The following is an 18247-nucleotide window of genomic DNA, read 5'->3' as shown; positions in this document are numbered from 1 at the left end:
AACACAATTGAAAATGGTTTCCACTCAAAAAGGTAGACATGTTAAATTATTACTAACTGGAAATATAATATAATTTTTTCCCCTCAGTGTTGTTTTCCAAAAATCTTTGCTTTGAGATTTTACTTAGGTTCTCCAAAGGTCATCACCTTTACCACACTGAGTGCCTTGACTACCCAGGAAAACACTTACTTTATTTTTTATTTTTTTTAAATTTGAGAGAGAGAGAGAAAGAGAGCTCACGTGAGTGGAGGAGAGGGACCGAGGGAGAGAGAGAGAATCCTAAGCAGTCTCCATGTTCAGCACAGAGCCATATACAGAGCTGGATCCCACCACAGAGGGATCATGACCTGAGCCGAAATCAAGAGTCAGACGTTCAACTGACTGAGCCACCCAGGTGCCCTGGAAAACACTTCTTTTGTGGTTTCACAGCATGTAAGGCACTTATGAAAATATGTTCCACCACTGAATTGACCAGTTATAGCCCAAATTTCATGATTAAACTTTTAGATTAGAGTTTTAAATACTGGTAAAATGTAAGTATTGTATGGGATGTAGTAAAGCAGTTTTAGTTACCAGCATCTTAGTTTAAAATAGTTTATTAGAGTGGGGGCACCTGGCTGGCTCAGTCAGTTAAACATCTGACTTCAGCTCGCTCAGCCATGATTTCATGGCTGGTGGGTTCAAGCCCCACACTGGACTCTTCACTGAAAGTGTAGAACCTGCTTTGGATCCTCAGTCTCCCTTTGTCTCCCTTTGTCTCTGCCCCTCCCCTGCTCATGCATGTGCTCCCTCTCTCTCTCACTCTCTCTCTCTCTCTCAAAAATAAAAATAAAAATAATAATAATATTTTAAAATTAGTCTATTAGAGTGTTAAAACCCAGTCACTTAGCAAGACCCAAGAGAAACTGGAAATGGGACACATCTACTGTATAGAGGAAAAAGAAAATTGGAATTTTTATAAGCATGAGGTATGAAAGTAGGAGCCTAAATGAAAGCAAAGTGAGGCACTGGGTAATAAGAGCTATGGATCCTCAAAATGCGAATGTGCTACTAAAGAGATAACAAGAGAGAGGACAACAAATATAAATAATGTATCCATTTTTACATCATTACCATGAGTCGACAATTCCTTTATGAGTTGAGACTGTTTGTAAAGAGAATTTGAACATAAGAAGGATCCTCCTGCAAGTTCACATTTACATTATTCACACGAAACATTTATTCTTTTTTCCTTTTAACCTTTAACTTCGTAATAAAGCCAAATGTGGATTTTTCAAGGTAGGACAAGATAAATTGAAGATTGAGAAGCAGGGTGAAAGAGCTCTGCTAGGAAATGTACATCTGTTTGGTGATTAATAGTATTTTACATGTACTCCATCCACATGTGTAGCAAAGCAATTGAACAAGAGAAATATCATTGACCCAATGTCACCTGAAATTGTTATTATGTTTTTGGTGTTTATTCAGTTTTCACTTTATGACATATGAGAAAAATGACTCAGGTGATAATATGGTAACCTAAAATGTTATTTGATAAAATGGATTGTCTAAGGCTATGCTGTCCAGTCTAGTAGCCACTATTCAGATATGGCTAATCAGCACTTGAAATGGGATTTGTCCAAAGCAAGAGGTGCTGTAAGTGTAAATTATACACTGGGTTTTGAAGACATAGTAAGAAAGAAAGTAAATTATTACATTCATAACTCTTTATATTGATCATATACTGAAATGATAATACTTTTGATATATTGGACAAAGCAAAATATATTATTACAATAACTTTCATCTTTCTTTTTTCCTTTTTTAATGAAGCATGGATAAGTAGAAAAATTTAAATTGCATGTGTAGCTTGTATTTGTGGCTCACATTACATTTTTACTAGGCAGTGCTGCTCTAAGGGATTTAATATTTTTTAAATATGATATGCTTGTGAATAGGGCTTGTGCATTTTTTGGTGTTGCTAGAATTATAAATGTTCAAATGCTTTACTTTGGAAATAGATGTATATTTGATATTGAATAATTGTGTGTAACTTCCTTCTGTTCTCTTAAAGATTTCCTTGAATAATTTCTGTTTGTTTATGCTATTTGGCACAGGAGAGAAATATTCTGAACTCTTTCGAATAATGCCTCAAGGGAGGAGTCACTAAAGAGAGGGGTTACTGACTCCCTTTAAATAAGTGAACCACCTACCCAGTCTGTGGACAGCTACATTTAGCAAAGATTTGTCTTGTGCCTGTCCACACTAGCTAACATGAATATATGAAAATTCGGTCAGAATGACCAGAAGGAACCTATTGAAAACTTGCAAACACATTTCAGAAAATGTTAGATTAAATCATTGACATGATTTATGATTTCTGAAAAGCACTGATGGACAATTGAAGACAGTAAAAATTCAGTGTTTGTCATTAGGGATAGTAATGTAAAAACCAATGTTTATGTAATTTAAAATAAACCTGAAATTCTTAGGTGAACTTTGTTGCAAAACAATTCAATTTGGCATATGAAAACACAGAAACTTTCACATTGTTTGCACCACTATGCACATTTTGAATTTTTCTTAATATTTATTTATTTTGGGGAGACAGAGAGACAGAGTACAGCAGGAGAGGGGCAGAGATAGAGGGAGACACAGAATCTGAAGCAGGCTTCAGGCTCTGAGCTGTCAGCACAGAGCCCGACGCGGGCTTGAACTCACGAACTGTAAGATCATGACCTCGGCTGAAGTCGGATGCCTAACCAACTGAACCACCCAAGCACCCCACCACTATGCACATTTTGAAAGTCACATTTAACTTTGAATTTTCAAAAAATTCAACAATTACTGTTCAGTGCAGGTATAGTGACAAAATGTCATTTTGCGTGTTGTCATATCTCTGGCATATGTGAGCTTAATACTTTCCTCCACAAGGGAAAAAGACATTATCTATTGGGGCCAGAGTTTTTGCATCTTGGTTCGAGGCGACTAACTACAGATGACATGATGAGGAAATGATACCTTTTTGTGGGAGACTAAATTTAAGTATCAGAACTGCTTACAAAAATAACTTCAAAAACCAGTTGGCAAAAAGTATTCTAAAGCAAGACTCTGAGTCTTGTTTTCTGGTAGGAAGTGCAATTTTACAAAAATAGAATATTGTCTATATTGCATTTACTAACTTTGTTTTGTATTTACATAATTTCTAAAATACTAACTCTAGCCATATGACTGTGATTCTTGCCATGGCTGACAAGTTATGATGGTTTTTGATACTAATTTTAACTTATTAATATCCCTTGGGTAGTAAGTTGAGCATATCTTAACATTTGAATTTAGAATCCTTTTATGATTTGTTTCTATTAATAAAAATCTAAACCTCTGATGTGGATAAAAATAATTGTTTACTTATGATCTTGCAGGTTTTCTAACATGATTAGTTGCAAGTAGATCTGGAACTCTGAATTTCTCATTTCTGCTTAACGTCAAGAGTCAGATTTCGCAAGTGCCATTAAGGAGGCCAAGTATCAAACTATTTGCTCTATTTATAAAACTGTAAGACACAAATGATGAGATGCCCAACCTCTTAAATTTTGTCACACATTGTTTCTAACACAAGGACAGATTCTCAGGCTCTCTGGGGATCTCAGTGACGGGCTGTGTTGTGTACATGCCCCAGAGACCCATAGGCAGTCATCTCTTCTCTACTAAACCATTATCTGAAATTGATTCTTTCTGGTTACCAAAATGGGAATAAAAGCACTGAGAATATTGGGGGGGAATGAGGGTCAAGACTTTAATATGTGAGGTATCTTGAAGACAAGAATATTATCTTTCTAAAATCCAGCTCCACTTGGGTGCCATATAGAATGAACTATGACCATTTGATGTAAACTCTACACATGCTATCATTATACACCCAATGGACTGAAATGACAGAGTTAGCATCTGAAAATACTACTTAAAAAGCCAAATGCACTACATAATATATCACATGTTTTCATCATGAAAATTGATCTTATTTAAAGGGAAAACATGTTGGAAATAAGTAAAAGCATTTCAAAGTATTTCAGTTTGGACTATTACATTTCCTCATACATAAAATTAGTATAGTATTAGTATTAGTATTAGTATTAGTATTAGTATTAGTATTAGTATAGTATTAGTATTAGTATAGTAGACATTTAGTATAATGCCTACTTTTTATCATAGTGTCAGAACTTAAAGGCATAAAGGATATGGTACATCTTAGAAAATACTATTTTGTTGTCTATTCTCTTTCAATAAAGACTAGGGTATAGAAAAGAGAATAGTTTATAATTCATTGAAGTAGTCTCCTATTTCTTTTGACTCCTTGGCTTCACCATTAAAATCAGTGTGGAAAGACAAATAAACAAACACCTGGGAAAGGTCAGAAAAAAGACAAAAACATTTTTAAAAAATTAAGATGTTGTGAAAAGATTATTTGGTCTAATAAGAAGAGAGATAATTCCATGATAGTCTTCAAGTGAGCTACATGAAAAGTTATTTAGAAAGCTATTTTGTCTCTTTTAGAAGACTTAGGAATGGGTCTGCATAAAAGTGGGTAATGGGGGGCATTTGGATGGCTCAGTAGGTTGAACATCCAACTCTTGATTTTGGCTTGGGTCATGATCCCAGAGTTGTGGAGTCAAGCCCCGCATAGGGCTCCATGCTGAGCGTGGAGCCTGCCTAGGATTCTCTCTCTCTCTCTTGTTCTGCCCCCCTCCCGCAGTCGTGCTCTCTCTCTTTCTTAAATAATAATTTTAATAAGGTGTGTAATTTTCAAAGGAGTCTCTAGGCAAGTTTAGTTCATAGTGATGTGATCTGTTTTAGTCCCTCTTCCTTCACAAGAAATTAGTAAAGCTTCCATTGCAAGTGGGCATTTATTTATTTTTTCATTATAAAAGCAATTATTGACATTTTATAGACTATTCTTTTTATTCAGATTTCTAGAAAGCTTTTCTGTGTTTATTATATCAGAAATAGGTGCATTCATAGGGGCACATGTACCCCAATGTTTATAGCAGCATTTTCAACAATAGCCAAATTATGGAAAGAGCCTAAAGGTCCATCAACTGATGAATGGATAAAGAAGATGTGGTTTATATATACAATGGAATACTACTTGGTGATGAGAAAGAATGAAATCTGGCCATTTACAGCAACATGGATGGAATTGGAGGGCATTATGCTAAGTGAAATAAGTCAGTCAGAGAAAGACAAATACCATATGTTTTCACTCATATGTGGATCTTGAGAAACTTAACAGAAGACCGTGGGGGAGGGGAAGGGGAAAAAAAAGGTACAGAGAGAGAGGGGGGGTCAAATCATAAGAGACTCTTAAATACTGAGAACAAACTGAGGGTTGATGGGGAGTGGGGAAGAGGGGAAAGTGGGTGACGGGCATTGAGGAGGGCACTTGTTGGGATGAGCACTGGGTGTTGTATGGAAACCAATTTGACAATAAATTATATTAAAAATAAAAAAATAAAATCTCAAAAAAAAAAACAATAAATAGGTGCATCCACCCTGTTTCACTCTTTTATAACTATAACTTTATGGGGAAAATCATTATTTTAAGTACTTAAAAAGCTGAGGAATAAATCAAATTCCTCAAAAAATTGTCTTTTTTACCCCAGGCATTGATTAAAAATAAGACTATGTAATGTATTGATGATCGTCATTATAATAGAACTAAGTGAGCAATTTTACATATCATTTGATTTTGTCATCATATTCAATTAAAAAATACAACTTTATATTAAATTTGCATGAAACTGCTAATAAATACGTCATTCTTTACAAGATGTATTCAGTAAAAAGCGTACTAGAAAAGCCTATAATATCCCACCTCATCCCCCCCAAACACACATATGCGTGCACACGTGCATACACACATATGCACATTTTTGGAAGCAAGGAGAGAAAAAAAATCACCTAAACTGCTCCAGCTTTATTATTTAGTAGCAATTATCACCTTTCCCTTTTGAAAGTGATACATTTGTGCCTATTGGTTGTGGGTTTGAATCAATTTCTCTTGCTGTCAGTTCAGGGCAGAAATGCAAATTTCATCACACTTTTCCCCCCCACCCCCTCTTGAGAGGCAATGTAGTATTTTGAAGAGATGAGGTCCTAAAACAAACAGATACAGGTTTTCCACTGGCTCCATGTATAATATTGGTAAATAGATTAATTTCTGGGGCCTCCCATTTTCTTTTAAGTGTAGAGACAGAATGATTTCATACTGTTTTGTGATAAATAACCAAAGTAGCCACCATATATGGAGACCTGTTCTGATCCAGTCACATTATACATTCCTTCGTTATCGTTAATCCTTAAACAGCACTATGGAGTAAGAGGTATTCTAGTCCTCATTTGATCCAAGAGTGCATAGGTTAAATGTCATTACAGTATCCAGCTCAGTAAATTACGTGGTGGTGGTAGTGATGTTAATAATTGTTATTGTAGTTGCTGTTGTGACTATAGTCATCTTACAGCCCTATGTTCCTGGTTTAACAAAAAAAATTTAAGGATGTAAAGAAGTTACCAGTTTAGGGGACACAAGGATTCAAAGACAGGTGCATTTCTGCATGATCTGTGCCATTAAACATTACACCATAGTGTTACTATATTTTGAGATTTTAGATTCTCTAAACGTTGGCACTGTACCATAGAGGCATTTCATTCTTAACGGGACACTTTCCAAATTGTATTTAAAAACAGTTTTGGTTTTTATTTTCTTCTGAAAACATGTTGATATTTTACCTAACAGGCACAATTTTCCCTTAGTATATGGATTTCTATAGACTTCTATCAGAGTTCCAATGACTTAGCTACCTGACTACCTGATTAATTCTTCAACTTAGTTTAGGTATTTCTGGTTGCCTTGTTCTATGCATTGGATTTGGTATAATAGCATATTCTCTGTAAATTATATGTCTCAAGTGTAGTAACTATATGGGTTATTTCTGTGGCTCTTCTAAATTGTTATTATTATTGCTAATGAAGATAATCTTAACATTTTAACTAATGATTCATACAGTTTTACATCTAAAATTTAATCTGTAGTCTTATTTCATAAATCAAATTGTAGAAATAGAATATTGCTGTATAATTTATAATCACATCACATGCCAATAGGTGTAATTACTTAGCAATATAAATTCAACAGAATCTGTTATTTAATATTTATTTTTAGCCTGAGCAATGAATTTATTTCTAATTAATAAAAGGTTATGTTTCTACCTCAGGGAGATTTAAACCATAAGAGACAAGTTGGAAGAAAAATAACACTGAAACGTGATCCATTTTTCTTAATACTGTATATATTTGAAAGCATTAAAGTTCTCAGAATACTACTTAAAAGTATGTTATTTATTGGGACATGTGGGGTGATTTATTAGTTTCACTTTGTGTTTATTAGATAAGCAGTTAAGTATTGAGATTCCATAGAAAGCATAGCAGTGTACTGAGAATGGTGCAAGCCCTTAGGGATGCTGAAATATAATAATAATTAATAGACTGCTAAGAAGTAACTAGCAGTTTTTGTTTGCTCAGAATTCAGCAAGAACATTCAAACGTCTGATTCATTTGAAATGCTCTAAATTAAATTAGAAAGTAACCTTTAGCAAAATGTCTATCATCCACTTTTCAGACGTCTGTATAAAAGTTTTACATGTATAAGAACCACTTTACATGATGATATTTTTTCCCCTTGTATTTCTCTTACAACTGTGAATATCCATGAAAATGAGCAACAGCATTAGTGTTCCAGCTAGCCTTTGGAATATTCACTTAGTGCCAGCAGGACGTTTACACTGCCATTAAGACTATTGCAATTTTACAGCCTATGAAGCACTTCTTCATACATCCTTCTTCTTCACAGCAATCCAGTGATGAGGGCAAGTGTAGTAGACATTGGTCATTCCTGCTGACCCAGCACTCCAAGACCATTCCTTCCTGGAGAGGGCCCTGCGATGAGATGGGTGGAAGGTGGGACTCCAGCTCCCTCTCCCCAAATCAAAGGAGAACAGCCATTCTCCTGCCCTAATCTGTCAGCTCACCCTCTGGCTGAGGCTTAGCCAATGAGACAACCCAGCCTGAGAGTTTTCCTGGAAATGAGCGAATCAGAGCTCCTGAGCAGAGATTGGGATTCATTCTAGCTGAGGGAGTGGCAGCCAAGGGCAGTGCCCATGGCAATGGAGCTGTGGGCTTTCAGAGTTGGGGACCAGCAGAGGCAACTTTGGTGTTTTGACGGAATTCCTTTGCTTTTGCTCATTTTTCCCAAGATTTTTCAGCCTCTTCCTTCAACTAATCATCCCATATCTTCTCAGCACATCCCTGTCATGTTCAGTCTAACTAGAATTGGTTTTTGGTTATTTGCAACCCAGAATTTAGGTATAACAAGTATGCTGTTTCCAATGTATGATGAAGAAATTGAGCCTTAGTGAGGTTAAGTAACTTCCCTGAATTGTAGTTATGTAGAAAAGCCAAGTCTAGAACCCATGACTTCTAGTTAAAGTTTGTTTCTTTTGCAAAACACTGTTTTCCCGGTTGCCTTCAGTGGCCTCTGCAGATAGTGAGATGTGCTTCTTCCTCTGTGCCTCCTTAGTTGCAGTACTTAGTCCTATTTCCTGTTATAATACTTATCTGCTTGATGTCAAATGCACCTATCTTCCACACAACACTGTTAAGCATCTGGAAGACAAGGATTGTTTTATATTCATCGTTTTCTCTCAAACATATATTGGAGTGTTTGGGTGCAGAGTCAGTACTAAACAAAGATTTTAATGAATGAGTAGCAAATATGTGCATAAATTATTCAATTAACTGAAAACACCAATGTGGGTTTCGAAGATGATGCTAAAAGTATAACACTGATTTTATAAAACACCATTATGTTCTTAACCAATCAAAATTTTACACTATAAATAATTTGCCTTAAATATATAAAGGTACTCACTTAGTAAATATTTATTCTATGCCTACTATGTGTCAGGCTGTTATTACAGAGAGAAATAACAATTAGTCTCCTTCTTTGAGAAGTCTGACAGACTGATGGGAGAAACAAATATTCCATCACTCCAATCATGGAGCTATGGGAAAAAGAGCTGTAGTAATCTGAAGAATGATTAGGGCAGCAGGCCCACTGTCAGTAGCCATGTGAACCATTAAACTGGCATGGAGATACCACTCTGGGCAGGCTGCTATATGCATCAAGGACAACAGCCAGAGCCCTCTGAAAGCTGGAGAAAAGCACAATGTGCTTTGCTTTCCAGAATGTTGTGAGATTTGCTTTAAAAAAAGTCACCTGCACCCTTATTCAGACATTATTTTTAAAAAGGTTATCAAATTTTAAAAATAATTTAGAAATTGCTATGAGCCATATGAGACGAATACATATGACTATATTTTGGTTTGGCAAAAGGTGAGAATGAAGATAAATCTGTACCCTTATTTAAGCATTAAAGCCCAATTCAATAGAAGCAATAAATAAAGGTATATATAAAAATGTGAAAGGATAAAAAAATCATATGCATGTAAAATACATATGTATGTAAGAAACAGGATGCATATTTATCAATATAATTTCCAATCTTTATGAATTATGCATACAGTAGGAGAATATTTAAATCCATGTTTTGATATCATTTGCAGACAATTACTACGGCACGCCGAAGCCTCCAGCAGAACCAGCACCATTATTATTAAATGTGACAGACCAGATACTTCCGGGAGCCACTCCAAGTGCTGAAGGAAAACGGAAGAGGAATAAATCAGTGAGCAACATGGAGAAAGCAAGTATAGAGCCTCCTGAGGAGGAAGAGGAAGAGAGGCCTGTGGTCAATGGAAATGGAGTAGTAACACCAGGTTAGTCATTTATATGTATGTACATGTATACCTATGATTATAGTTATCTTCAGAGAGAAGATGATGGTATCAAATGCAAAGGACATAATTCTTGTATCCATTTTATTGTTTTAATTTTGACTTATCAAGCAATTCATTCAAGTTCCTCAGTCTTTGTTTCACTTACACAGTATTAATGGCAATATCATGAATGGTTTCTACATCTTAGAAAATGTTACAAGTCATGAATATGATTGTGGAAAGTTCTGGGGTCTTTCTTTGTTAACTAATGTTAGATAAAAATCTATCCTTAGAAATCTTGCTATACTCACAGTTCTGTAAACTGTGTGAGGTTGTGTCATATGATTTAGTTAACAACTTCAATGAATACAGTCCTCAAAATGACCACAGCTATAGTGTGTCCATACAGTTTTCCCTCTACCCTTACTATCTAATCTGACAATGTGGAGAAAGCATCTTTATACATTGACTTTGTGAAGACACCTGCCCTTGAACAAGGAAAACTTGTTATCTCTTTCATATATGATCTATCATATCATATATATAAAGAATGTCAGGCAGATATAAAGTGTGTTTGTGCAAGGTATGGCTTTGCTATTTTCTTGTGCTTATTACTAATAGAGTGCTAAATAGTTTATTTCTAAAAATGAATTTTTTTCATTATATTATTCATAATTAAATGTTACCAAAAGTATGGCATTCTTGTAGCCTCTAAGCTTAGTTATTTATTTTTTAATAACAGCATATGAGTAGGCATTGAAAATCTAAGAGCTCTGTTAAAGCACTTGAAAAAATGTTAACACGTGCACCTTGCATACATATTATTCATAATATATGACCTACAACTAAGGTACTTTGATGTCTGTATTTTTAATTATCACTGTACTGTTTCTATAGTGACATAGTATTTGAATTTCCATGCTCAAATTATTTTTATCAAAGTTTCATAAGCTTGTTTTTTACCTTCCTTGTTCATAATACCTGTAAAAATGTTCTTTCTTGAACATAAGGAAACCAAAATCTAATCTGTGCTAATCAAGGTGTAAAACCGTAAAAAGTGGTTTCATCTTGGTTGCTCAAAGGAGAACAATCTCCTCCATTAATATAATGGTGAAAAACATGCTCTGATCCTACCAATAACTGATTTCTGGATACAAATGCTAAAAATCACTATTGATACATAATGTAACCTGTTTACTATGAAATGATCAGGTAATTTTCAAGCAATTAGATTTTTTCTTTTTTAATTCTGAAATATCTTTGTCAAAATATTTACTTCTCATGATGTAATAGATTTAAATTAATAGTACATAGTTTTCTTAGTTGATATTTGATATGAGAAACAAAATGATTTAGCCAAGTAGAAGCAATAATCACAAAAGAAGCAGAAATTGGGGATCAAAGTACAGTTACAGAGTTTCTTGATGGTTAACACCTGATAGCTAAAAATATAAAATATTTGTCCTCGGTTGAGCCTGAATCATTTGTTTCTAATTCATTTCTACTCTGTATAGGGTAAATCAAATGAAGATTCTTGACCCACAGATTTGTAAACTAGAAATTAATTGGGGGTCATAGTGAATCTAGAAAGCACCATTCCCTTCCATTTATACCCTAAACATGAGGAATTGTTTTTTGTTTTGTTTTGTTTTGTTTTGTTTTGTTTTTCTGGCTAGTCAGTGTTTAAAGACACAAAGAAAATGGGTTAGTTTGAACTGTTCTTAACCAGTTCTGACTGGTCTGTCCTTGGACCTCTTAGCCTGAGGACAATAGGAAAAAACTGCCCAGGCCAACTCTAGGATTTCTGGAGAGTCAGTAGATGTCACAGATGCTTACAGATGCTTACAGTGGTTCTGTAAGCCTGGCTGAGCAAGTGGCTCTTATACTGTCTTTTTCTTTCCCATTATGGGAGAAGAGACATATAAATTAGGCAGCTCTTCGCCCAGTGTTCAAAGATGGAGGAAACAGCCCCAAACCAGAGAATTGCTCTGTCATCCCTTATTAGAAAACCTTGTTTTCTTTTATGTTTCTCCAATAGAAATTTTAGGATTCACTTTGCCTCCCTCTCATATACATATGGGCAGCTTTTCACCTTTTGAACCTCATCACATTTTTTCCAGCACAGGTTCTTTATCCTGCCTTTGTTTTCTTTCCATACACATTCACCAGATATAAAGAACTTCAAACAATACCGAGAAAATTGTTGCTTAAAGTTTAGTTAACACTAACTAACTATTTTGACTAAGAGCTTATAATACTAATTAATATCAGATGTCAATTCAGAGCATAAATAGTGTCATTGATGAGGCACATTTGGAGCATAAGAAAAGCTTACTGAGGCAATTCTGTTCCATTACAAAAAATACTGATAATAAGTAATGTAAAATTTAACTTCTTTTGGATGCTTGCCATGTGCTGGGAACTCCCTAACCTCATTCTATGTACTAGTTCATTTAATTGTCCTAATAGATTTTACAGATTGGGTACTATTTTACAAATTAAGACACCGAGGTACACTATAGTTAAGTAAGTTGCACAGTAACTGGGGTTTATATATAGGAAATATATATAAATATAAGATATATTTATATACAAATAGAAATATAAAGAACCCATGATCTTAGCGGCTATGCTATCTTGAATCTTATAGCACCAAATAGAGGCATAAATATGTTTCTCAGCAATGTGTAGACACATGACCACTATTTTACTTATACCTCTTTAAAAGTGGCATTCTAAGTTTCTACCTAACAAAAGTTTCTAATTTCTTTCATTTCTTGAAGTCATCTACAACTGGGATTATTCAGCTCTGTGGATATAAAGAAAAATCCTATTTCTTATTAATATTCTGTATGTATTTAAACATAAAACCTACCAATTTTAAATCCTTATACACTTTACCAAAATGAATTATTTTCTCTATGTAAATAATAATAGATTTTAGAGGAGTCCTCAATTTACTTCTGTTACTCATTTTCTTCACTTTTTTCTCCTTTGAACTTATACTTAGAATGATATATTCCTTGTATTTTCAGGCCATATTCATGTAAAGTTGGTGACCACCTTTAAATATATAATTTCTACATGGAGCTCTACTAACATTATCAATAAATATTCATATATTTTATGTGAACTACCTTATGCTAGGTTCCCGTTTTGCTCAAAATTACATCAAACAGATGGATGTAGCCCATATCACCTAGAAAAGCCGTAGAATGATCTTTCAGTGTCTCAGATCAGAAATGTTTCTCTTCTGACATATGTCAGTTTGGTGATAGGAATCAATATAGTTCTATCCTTAGAAATGTAGTTCTATGCATGTTACTACTAAAAGTTACAAAAGTAAAAATGAAATAAAATAAATAGTGGCAACCCTCCTTTAATGAATTCATGACATGGGCTAGACATAGTGTACGTATTTTATCTCTTATCTCATAATCATAGCATACTTAACAAAGAATATGCTGAAATTTAGTTAAAAGGTGCTTAACTAAGGTAACAGTTAATTTAGTAACACAGTTGAGATCTGGACCCAGGAACACCTGAACTCATCCTCTCTCCAACCACATTTCTCTGGGCTGTTAACCATGCTGAGGACAAAATGACTCCTGACCTCCATCAAGTAGAATCACAGTCTTTCAGCTCAGTGTATTTCATTACATTGTATTCTGTTGTATTTGTCCTTTATTGAATTTGTGGCTGTGGTGTTAGATCTAATGCTTGCAAGGATGATATATCTTTACATCATCTTAGAGAATCTGTCTTTAAACTGATATTTAAAATTCATATCCCCAGGAAACCTTTCTTGACATTAACCTCATCTATATTTAGACATCTTTATTGTGTTAGAGTTGACATCCAGCTGCATGGCTTCAAATACTGTAGATTTACCTGCAGCCTTCACTTTTCTGGTGTGTTCCAGAGCTGTAGTTCTAACTATTGCCCCCTGGACTCCCCATGCTAGGAATTTCTATGGCAACTTAAATACAACATTCTACCTAAATTCTTCTCGCATAAAAGAGACAAGCTGATTAACTCAGAAAGGCCTTTGCTTGATTTTTCACATTCTTCTTTTCACCCAGATAGCTCTGGGTTTTTTGATGCTTCTTTCCCCCAGGCTTGTTCTATATTATTGGGTATAAAAGATCCTGGACCTGTAGTTTTAATCTCTTGTTTCCAAGTATCACCATCCTAGATTACTGCTGTGTCACCTCATTTGTGGACCACAGTCCCCTAACTGATCTACATTCCTCCAGGCTCCATCCCTATCAGATTGCTTATTATTCCTCCATCAATGAAAGATTCTTGAACCAGCACTTGATCACGTAACTATCCTTCCCAAAACTTGGATGAGCTTCCGTTTCTACTGCCCCAGACTCCCTGGACAATCCACATTTTACTGAAACATCTCTGTTAGCTTTGGTCCCTACTCTTCCTCTACCTCTTCTCTGATCCACATCCCACACTCATAAAACACATCCACGTGTTTGAGAAGGCCTTCTCCACGTTGTAACCTCCTATTCTTTTGGTCAAAATATACTAAAATTTTTGATATTCCTAAGAAATCACTTGTTGACTCCCAGGATGAAAAATTGAGTCTGTCTTTCTCTGAATTATCAAAGTACTATTTATAGCCTTCACTCATTTGGAAGCTACTGATTAGCCTGGTATTTATAGGTCACTTTTCATAATGTATATGTCTGGCATCCCCACATACATTATAAGCACTGCCAGGATGAGGACAATTTTACTTTTTGTTTAGCTGTGTCAGTGATTAGTATATATCTTTAAATATCTCAAGATCTCATAAATCTTTATTCTTTAGTCAACCAAACCTCTAAGAGAATGTCAAAGCTTTACTGCATCAACATGATTAGCTTTATTTCATGCTCATTTTACACTGCTGAGGGTCTTCAACATGTGTTCCTTCTAAGTTTGAAAGATTTGACATTCTTTTTTTTTAATTTATTTTTGAGAGAGAGAGAGAGAGAAAGCATGAGTGGGGGAGGGGCAGAGAGAGAGGTAGAGAATCCCAGGCAGGCTCCGTGCTGTCAGCACAGAGCCCCACTCAAGGCTCCGTCAAACAAACTGGTAGATCGTGGCCTGAGCTGAAACCATAAGTTGGCTGCTTAACCGCCTGAGGCGGTTGCTTAACCGACCAGGTGCCCCAAATGATAGGACATTCTTGATATTCCATTCCCTCAAAAGTTATTTGATAACTAAAGAAAATTATGTAGAAATATATTTTAAATGTATATTCTTAGATATAAGAATTTTTCATTTTCTCTGTGAAAATACCAAAAATAGATAGGTGGATGTTGAATCATTATATTTTACACCCGAAACTGATGTAACACTGTATGTTAACTGTACTGGAATTAAAGTAAAATAAAATAAAATAGGTGGATAAAAAGTACATAGTTTTGTTTAAGATTGAACTTTTCTGAAGAAAAGAAAATCCTATAAACCGTAGTAATTGGGTTAAGCTTTCTTGGATTTCTTTTATTTCATGAATTATATGCTAAACTTTTCCGGAAAGTAATTCACCATTATATTGTAGCTTCCCCTCACCAGCTATTAGTAAGTCTAGTGCAAAGAATTAGAAATGCACATATATTTTAAAGGCAGCTAAATCTCTCTGTTAATACACACACACACACACAATGCCAGGAGGAACAGGGCCCGTGAGAGCTACCTTCACCAACAAAGGGAATACAGTATGTGTACACAGAGCCGCCTTCTCCAGGCCCCCAAGCCCGCAATTAGTGCAAATGAACTGCATCTCCCAGAGAGCAAACAGAGTGTCCCTTATGTGATCACCGAGTGTCCTCAGCAATGATCTCAGTTCACCATTAGGGACCCGCATCCAGGTCCTGTGCCGCTTGGCACGCTGACTGTGCCTGCACCATCAGTCCTGGTTTTGTGAATGAGGTCCTGTCACTGTCAAAAGAATTATGTCCTCCGTAGTGAATCTCGCTGTTTTCCTGTGAATAATAGCCCACTCTGAAACCACCCCAACGCCGCCTATCCCCTGCTTATTTTTGTGTGGGTTCACAGAGACTGTGATGTGTGTATCCACTCAGATCTTTATCTTTTTTTTTTCTTTTTCACTCTGAGGAGGCTTAATTTTATGATCTTGTTCCCAAACACAGTAGTAGGGTTTATCTTTCCATTGGAGGGGCAAATTTCTGGGTCTATTTTAAATCAACCTTCTAAAATTAGATATTCCCTTTACAAATGGGGAGCATCTTTTCTTAAAAGGATTACTTGAAAGTTAAAACTGCCCTAATTGTAAAATGCTCTGAGTGTGATTATAAAGTAATAAGATAATCACTTTAGAGCTCATGGTTATGAACTACAGTAGTAATTTTATCTACAGCACTGGGGGAAAATTGAAATCATGAGTAGTTTCAGGAATGTCACTTCAAGTCAAGGCCAGCTCACTTTGCTATTAAACTAAAAACGATGCATTATTTGAACCTCTTCGTGCCCTCAAACTGATTCAGCATTTTAGGGATCTCGCACTCAACCTTTGTGGAGAGCATTTTTCTACTTCTCCGAGCTGTGTAGGATGTGATGTGTAGGAGAGAGAGATTTGATAGACGAACAAGGAGTGCAGAGCAAGAACAACCAGGGTAACTCTCAGGTTTGTATAGCACTTGCAGAAGCCTGAGGACAGGATGCAATATTTAAGTGGCTTCATGTGCTCCAGGCATCCTTAAAGCTTAATTGTATTTCTAATCATAGCCATCCATTCTCTCTAGGTCTGATTTTCACTCTGTGTTCCATTTTCTTGTCTCCCGTTTCTCCTCATAAGCAGTGACGATAATTTCAGTGTGAAATCTCAGCTCCTTTATTGCCAGACAAAGAGTGCTCTAGTTATTTCTGGGTGAGGCCTGGACTTTGTTCCTGAAGAGGGAAGGTCTCTGTGTGCACTCATTCCTTCTACATAGCTTCATTGCTGGGAATAGCAGCCTCATATTTTCCCTCCTAATTGACTTCTTGCTCTCATCGAATAATACCTTGACTTCAATTTGGCCCCAAAGAATAGCACTTGAATTATCAAGATCAAAATGAAATAAGGTCTTCTTCTTTTTCTCTTTCAGACCTTTTGATGTTCCTAAAACTTCACAAGGGGCTATTATGTTTTACATAGTACTAGTCTCGTGGAATATTTTCAGAATTTTGAAAGCAAGATCTAAAAGATTCTGCACATTTATATCCTATATTTCATTTGTATCTTGCTTTGGTCTTTGAATATTTTCAATACTTATATCAGTTTCTCTCACCCAAAGTTAGTTGAGGGCTTGTGGGACTTGGTTCTATATAATAAACATCTTCCAAATTCATTACATTTATTAAAATCAAATGACATATACAGTTTCAAAGTTATGTATATATTGGGATTCATTTTATTGCCATCATTCTAGTCTACTTTTACTAAAATGTTAAAAATGAAATATTGCAGAAAGAAGATACACTTATTAAGGCAGCTCTTCTCCCTTATTAATGGGAAATAATTCCCTCTACTAATCTTTCTAGTAAATCTTTACAATTTAGTTTTTTAAATCTTGGATTTTTTTTCTTTGTCATCTTCTGCTTGTGGTTAGACCTTGACTTTCCTATTTTCTTAATTTCACATATTGTTCTTATAGTGCTTCAAAGAAACTATAACCAACTGAGGGTTTTAGATATAGATGAAAAATAATTTTGAGGTATTGAACATGTTTTCTTAGTAATTCACATTTCCCTGCCTATCTTCCTGAATAGGTGAAATGCAATTTGGTTACAAAGTTTACAGATAAAAGGTCATTTCTTGACAGGACTGGGAATTTCTCTTTCCTCAATTGGTCATAAACTCAGTTAATCATTACCCTAACTTTCCCTAATTCTAATATTTTATTCTAAGTTTATTTTTATATACATATAATTTTACATAAATATATTATATATAAATTACCACCGTGTCTAAGGGCCATCTCTTCTCATTCACCTCATCTCTTTCACATATCTTATATGAAAAGAATTTACATACACTGTTGTTAGGAATGAAAACTCTTGCAGCCACTGTAGAAAACAGTAAAGAGGTTCCTCAAAAAGTTAAAAATATATCTGTCCTATGATCCAGCAATTGCACTACTAAGTATTTACCCAAAGGATAAAACAATACTAATTCAAAGAAATATGTTCACCCTATATCTACTGCAGCACTATTTACAGTAGCCAGATTATGGAAACAGCCCAAGGGTTCATCAACTGATGAATGGATAAAGAAGAGGTGTATATATATACAATGGAATATTACTCAACCATAAAAAAAAGAAACCTTGCCATTTGCAACCACATGGATGGAGCTAGAGAGTGTTATGCTAAGCCA

The 18247-nt window shown here is 35.2% G+C and overlaps 1 protein-coding gene across 1 annotated transcript in view; it reads left to right on the top strand.

Moving 5' to 3' along the window:
- The window catches only part of MAGI2 (membrane associated guanylate kinase, WW and PDZ domain containing 2), a 1321708-nt gene that overhangs the window by 821400 nt on the left and 482061 nt on the right, over positions 1-18247 (top strand). The window contains exon 4 of the mRNA XM_042965265.1: positions 9658-9870. Within this exon, the coding sequence (XP_042821199.1) occupies positions 9658-9870 (213 nt within the window). The remainder of the gene's footprint in view (positions 1-9657; positions 9871-18247) is intronic.

Source organism: Panthera tigris, chromosome A2 (assembly GCF_018350195.1).
Source record: "Panthera tigris isolate Pti1 chromosome A2, P.tigris_Pti1_mat1.1, whole genome shotgun sequence".
Classification (NCBI taxonomy): domain Eukaryota; kingdom Metazoa; phylum Chordata; class Mammalia; order Carnivora; family Felidae; genus Panthera; species Panthera tigris.
The sequence above is the reverse complement of the archived record's forward strand: the minus strand, read 5'-3'. Positions and strand labels throughout refer to the sequence as shown.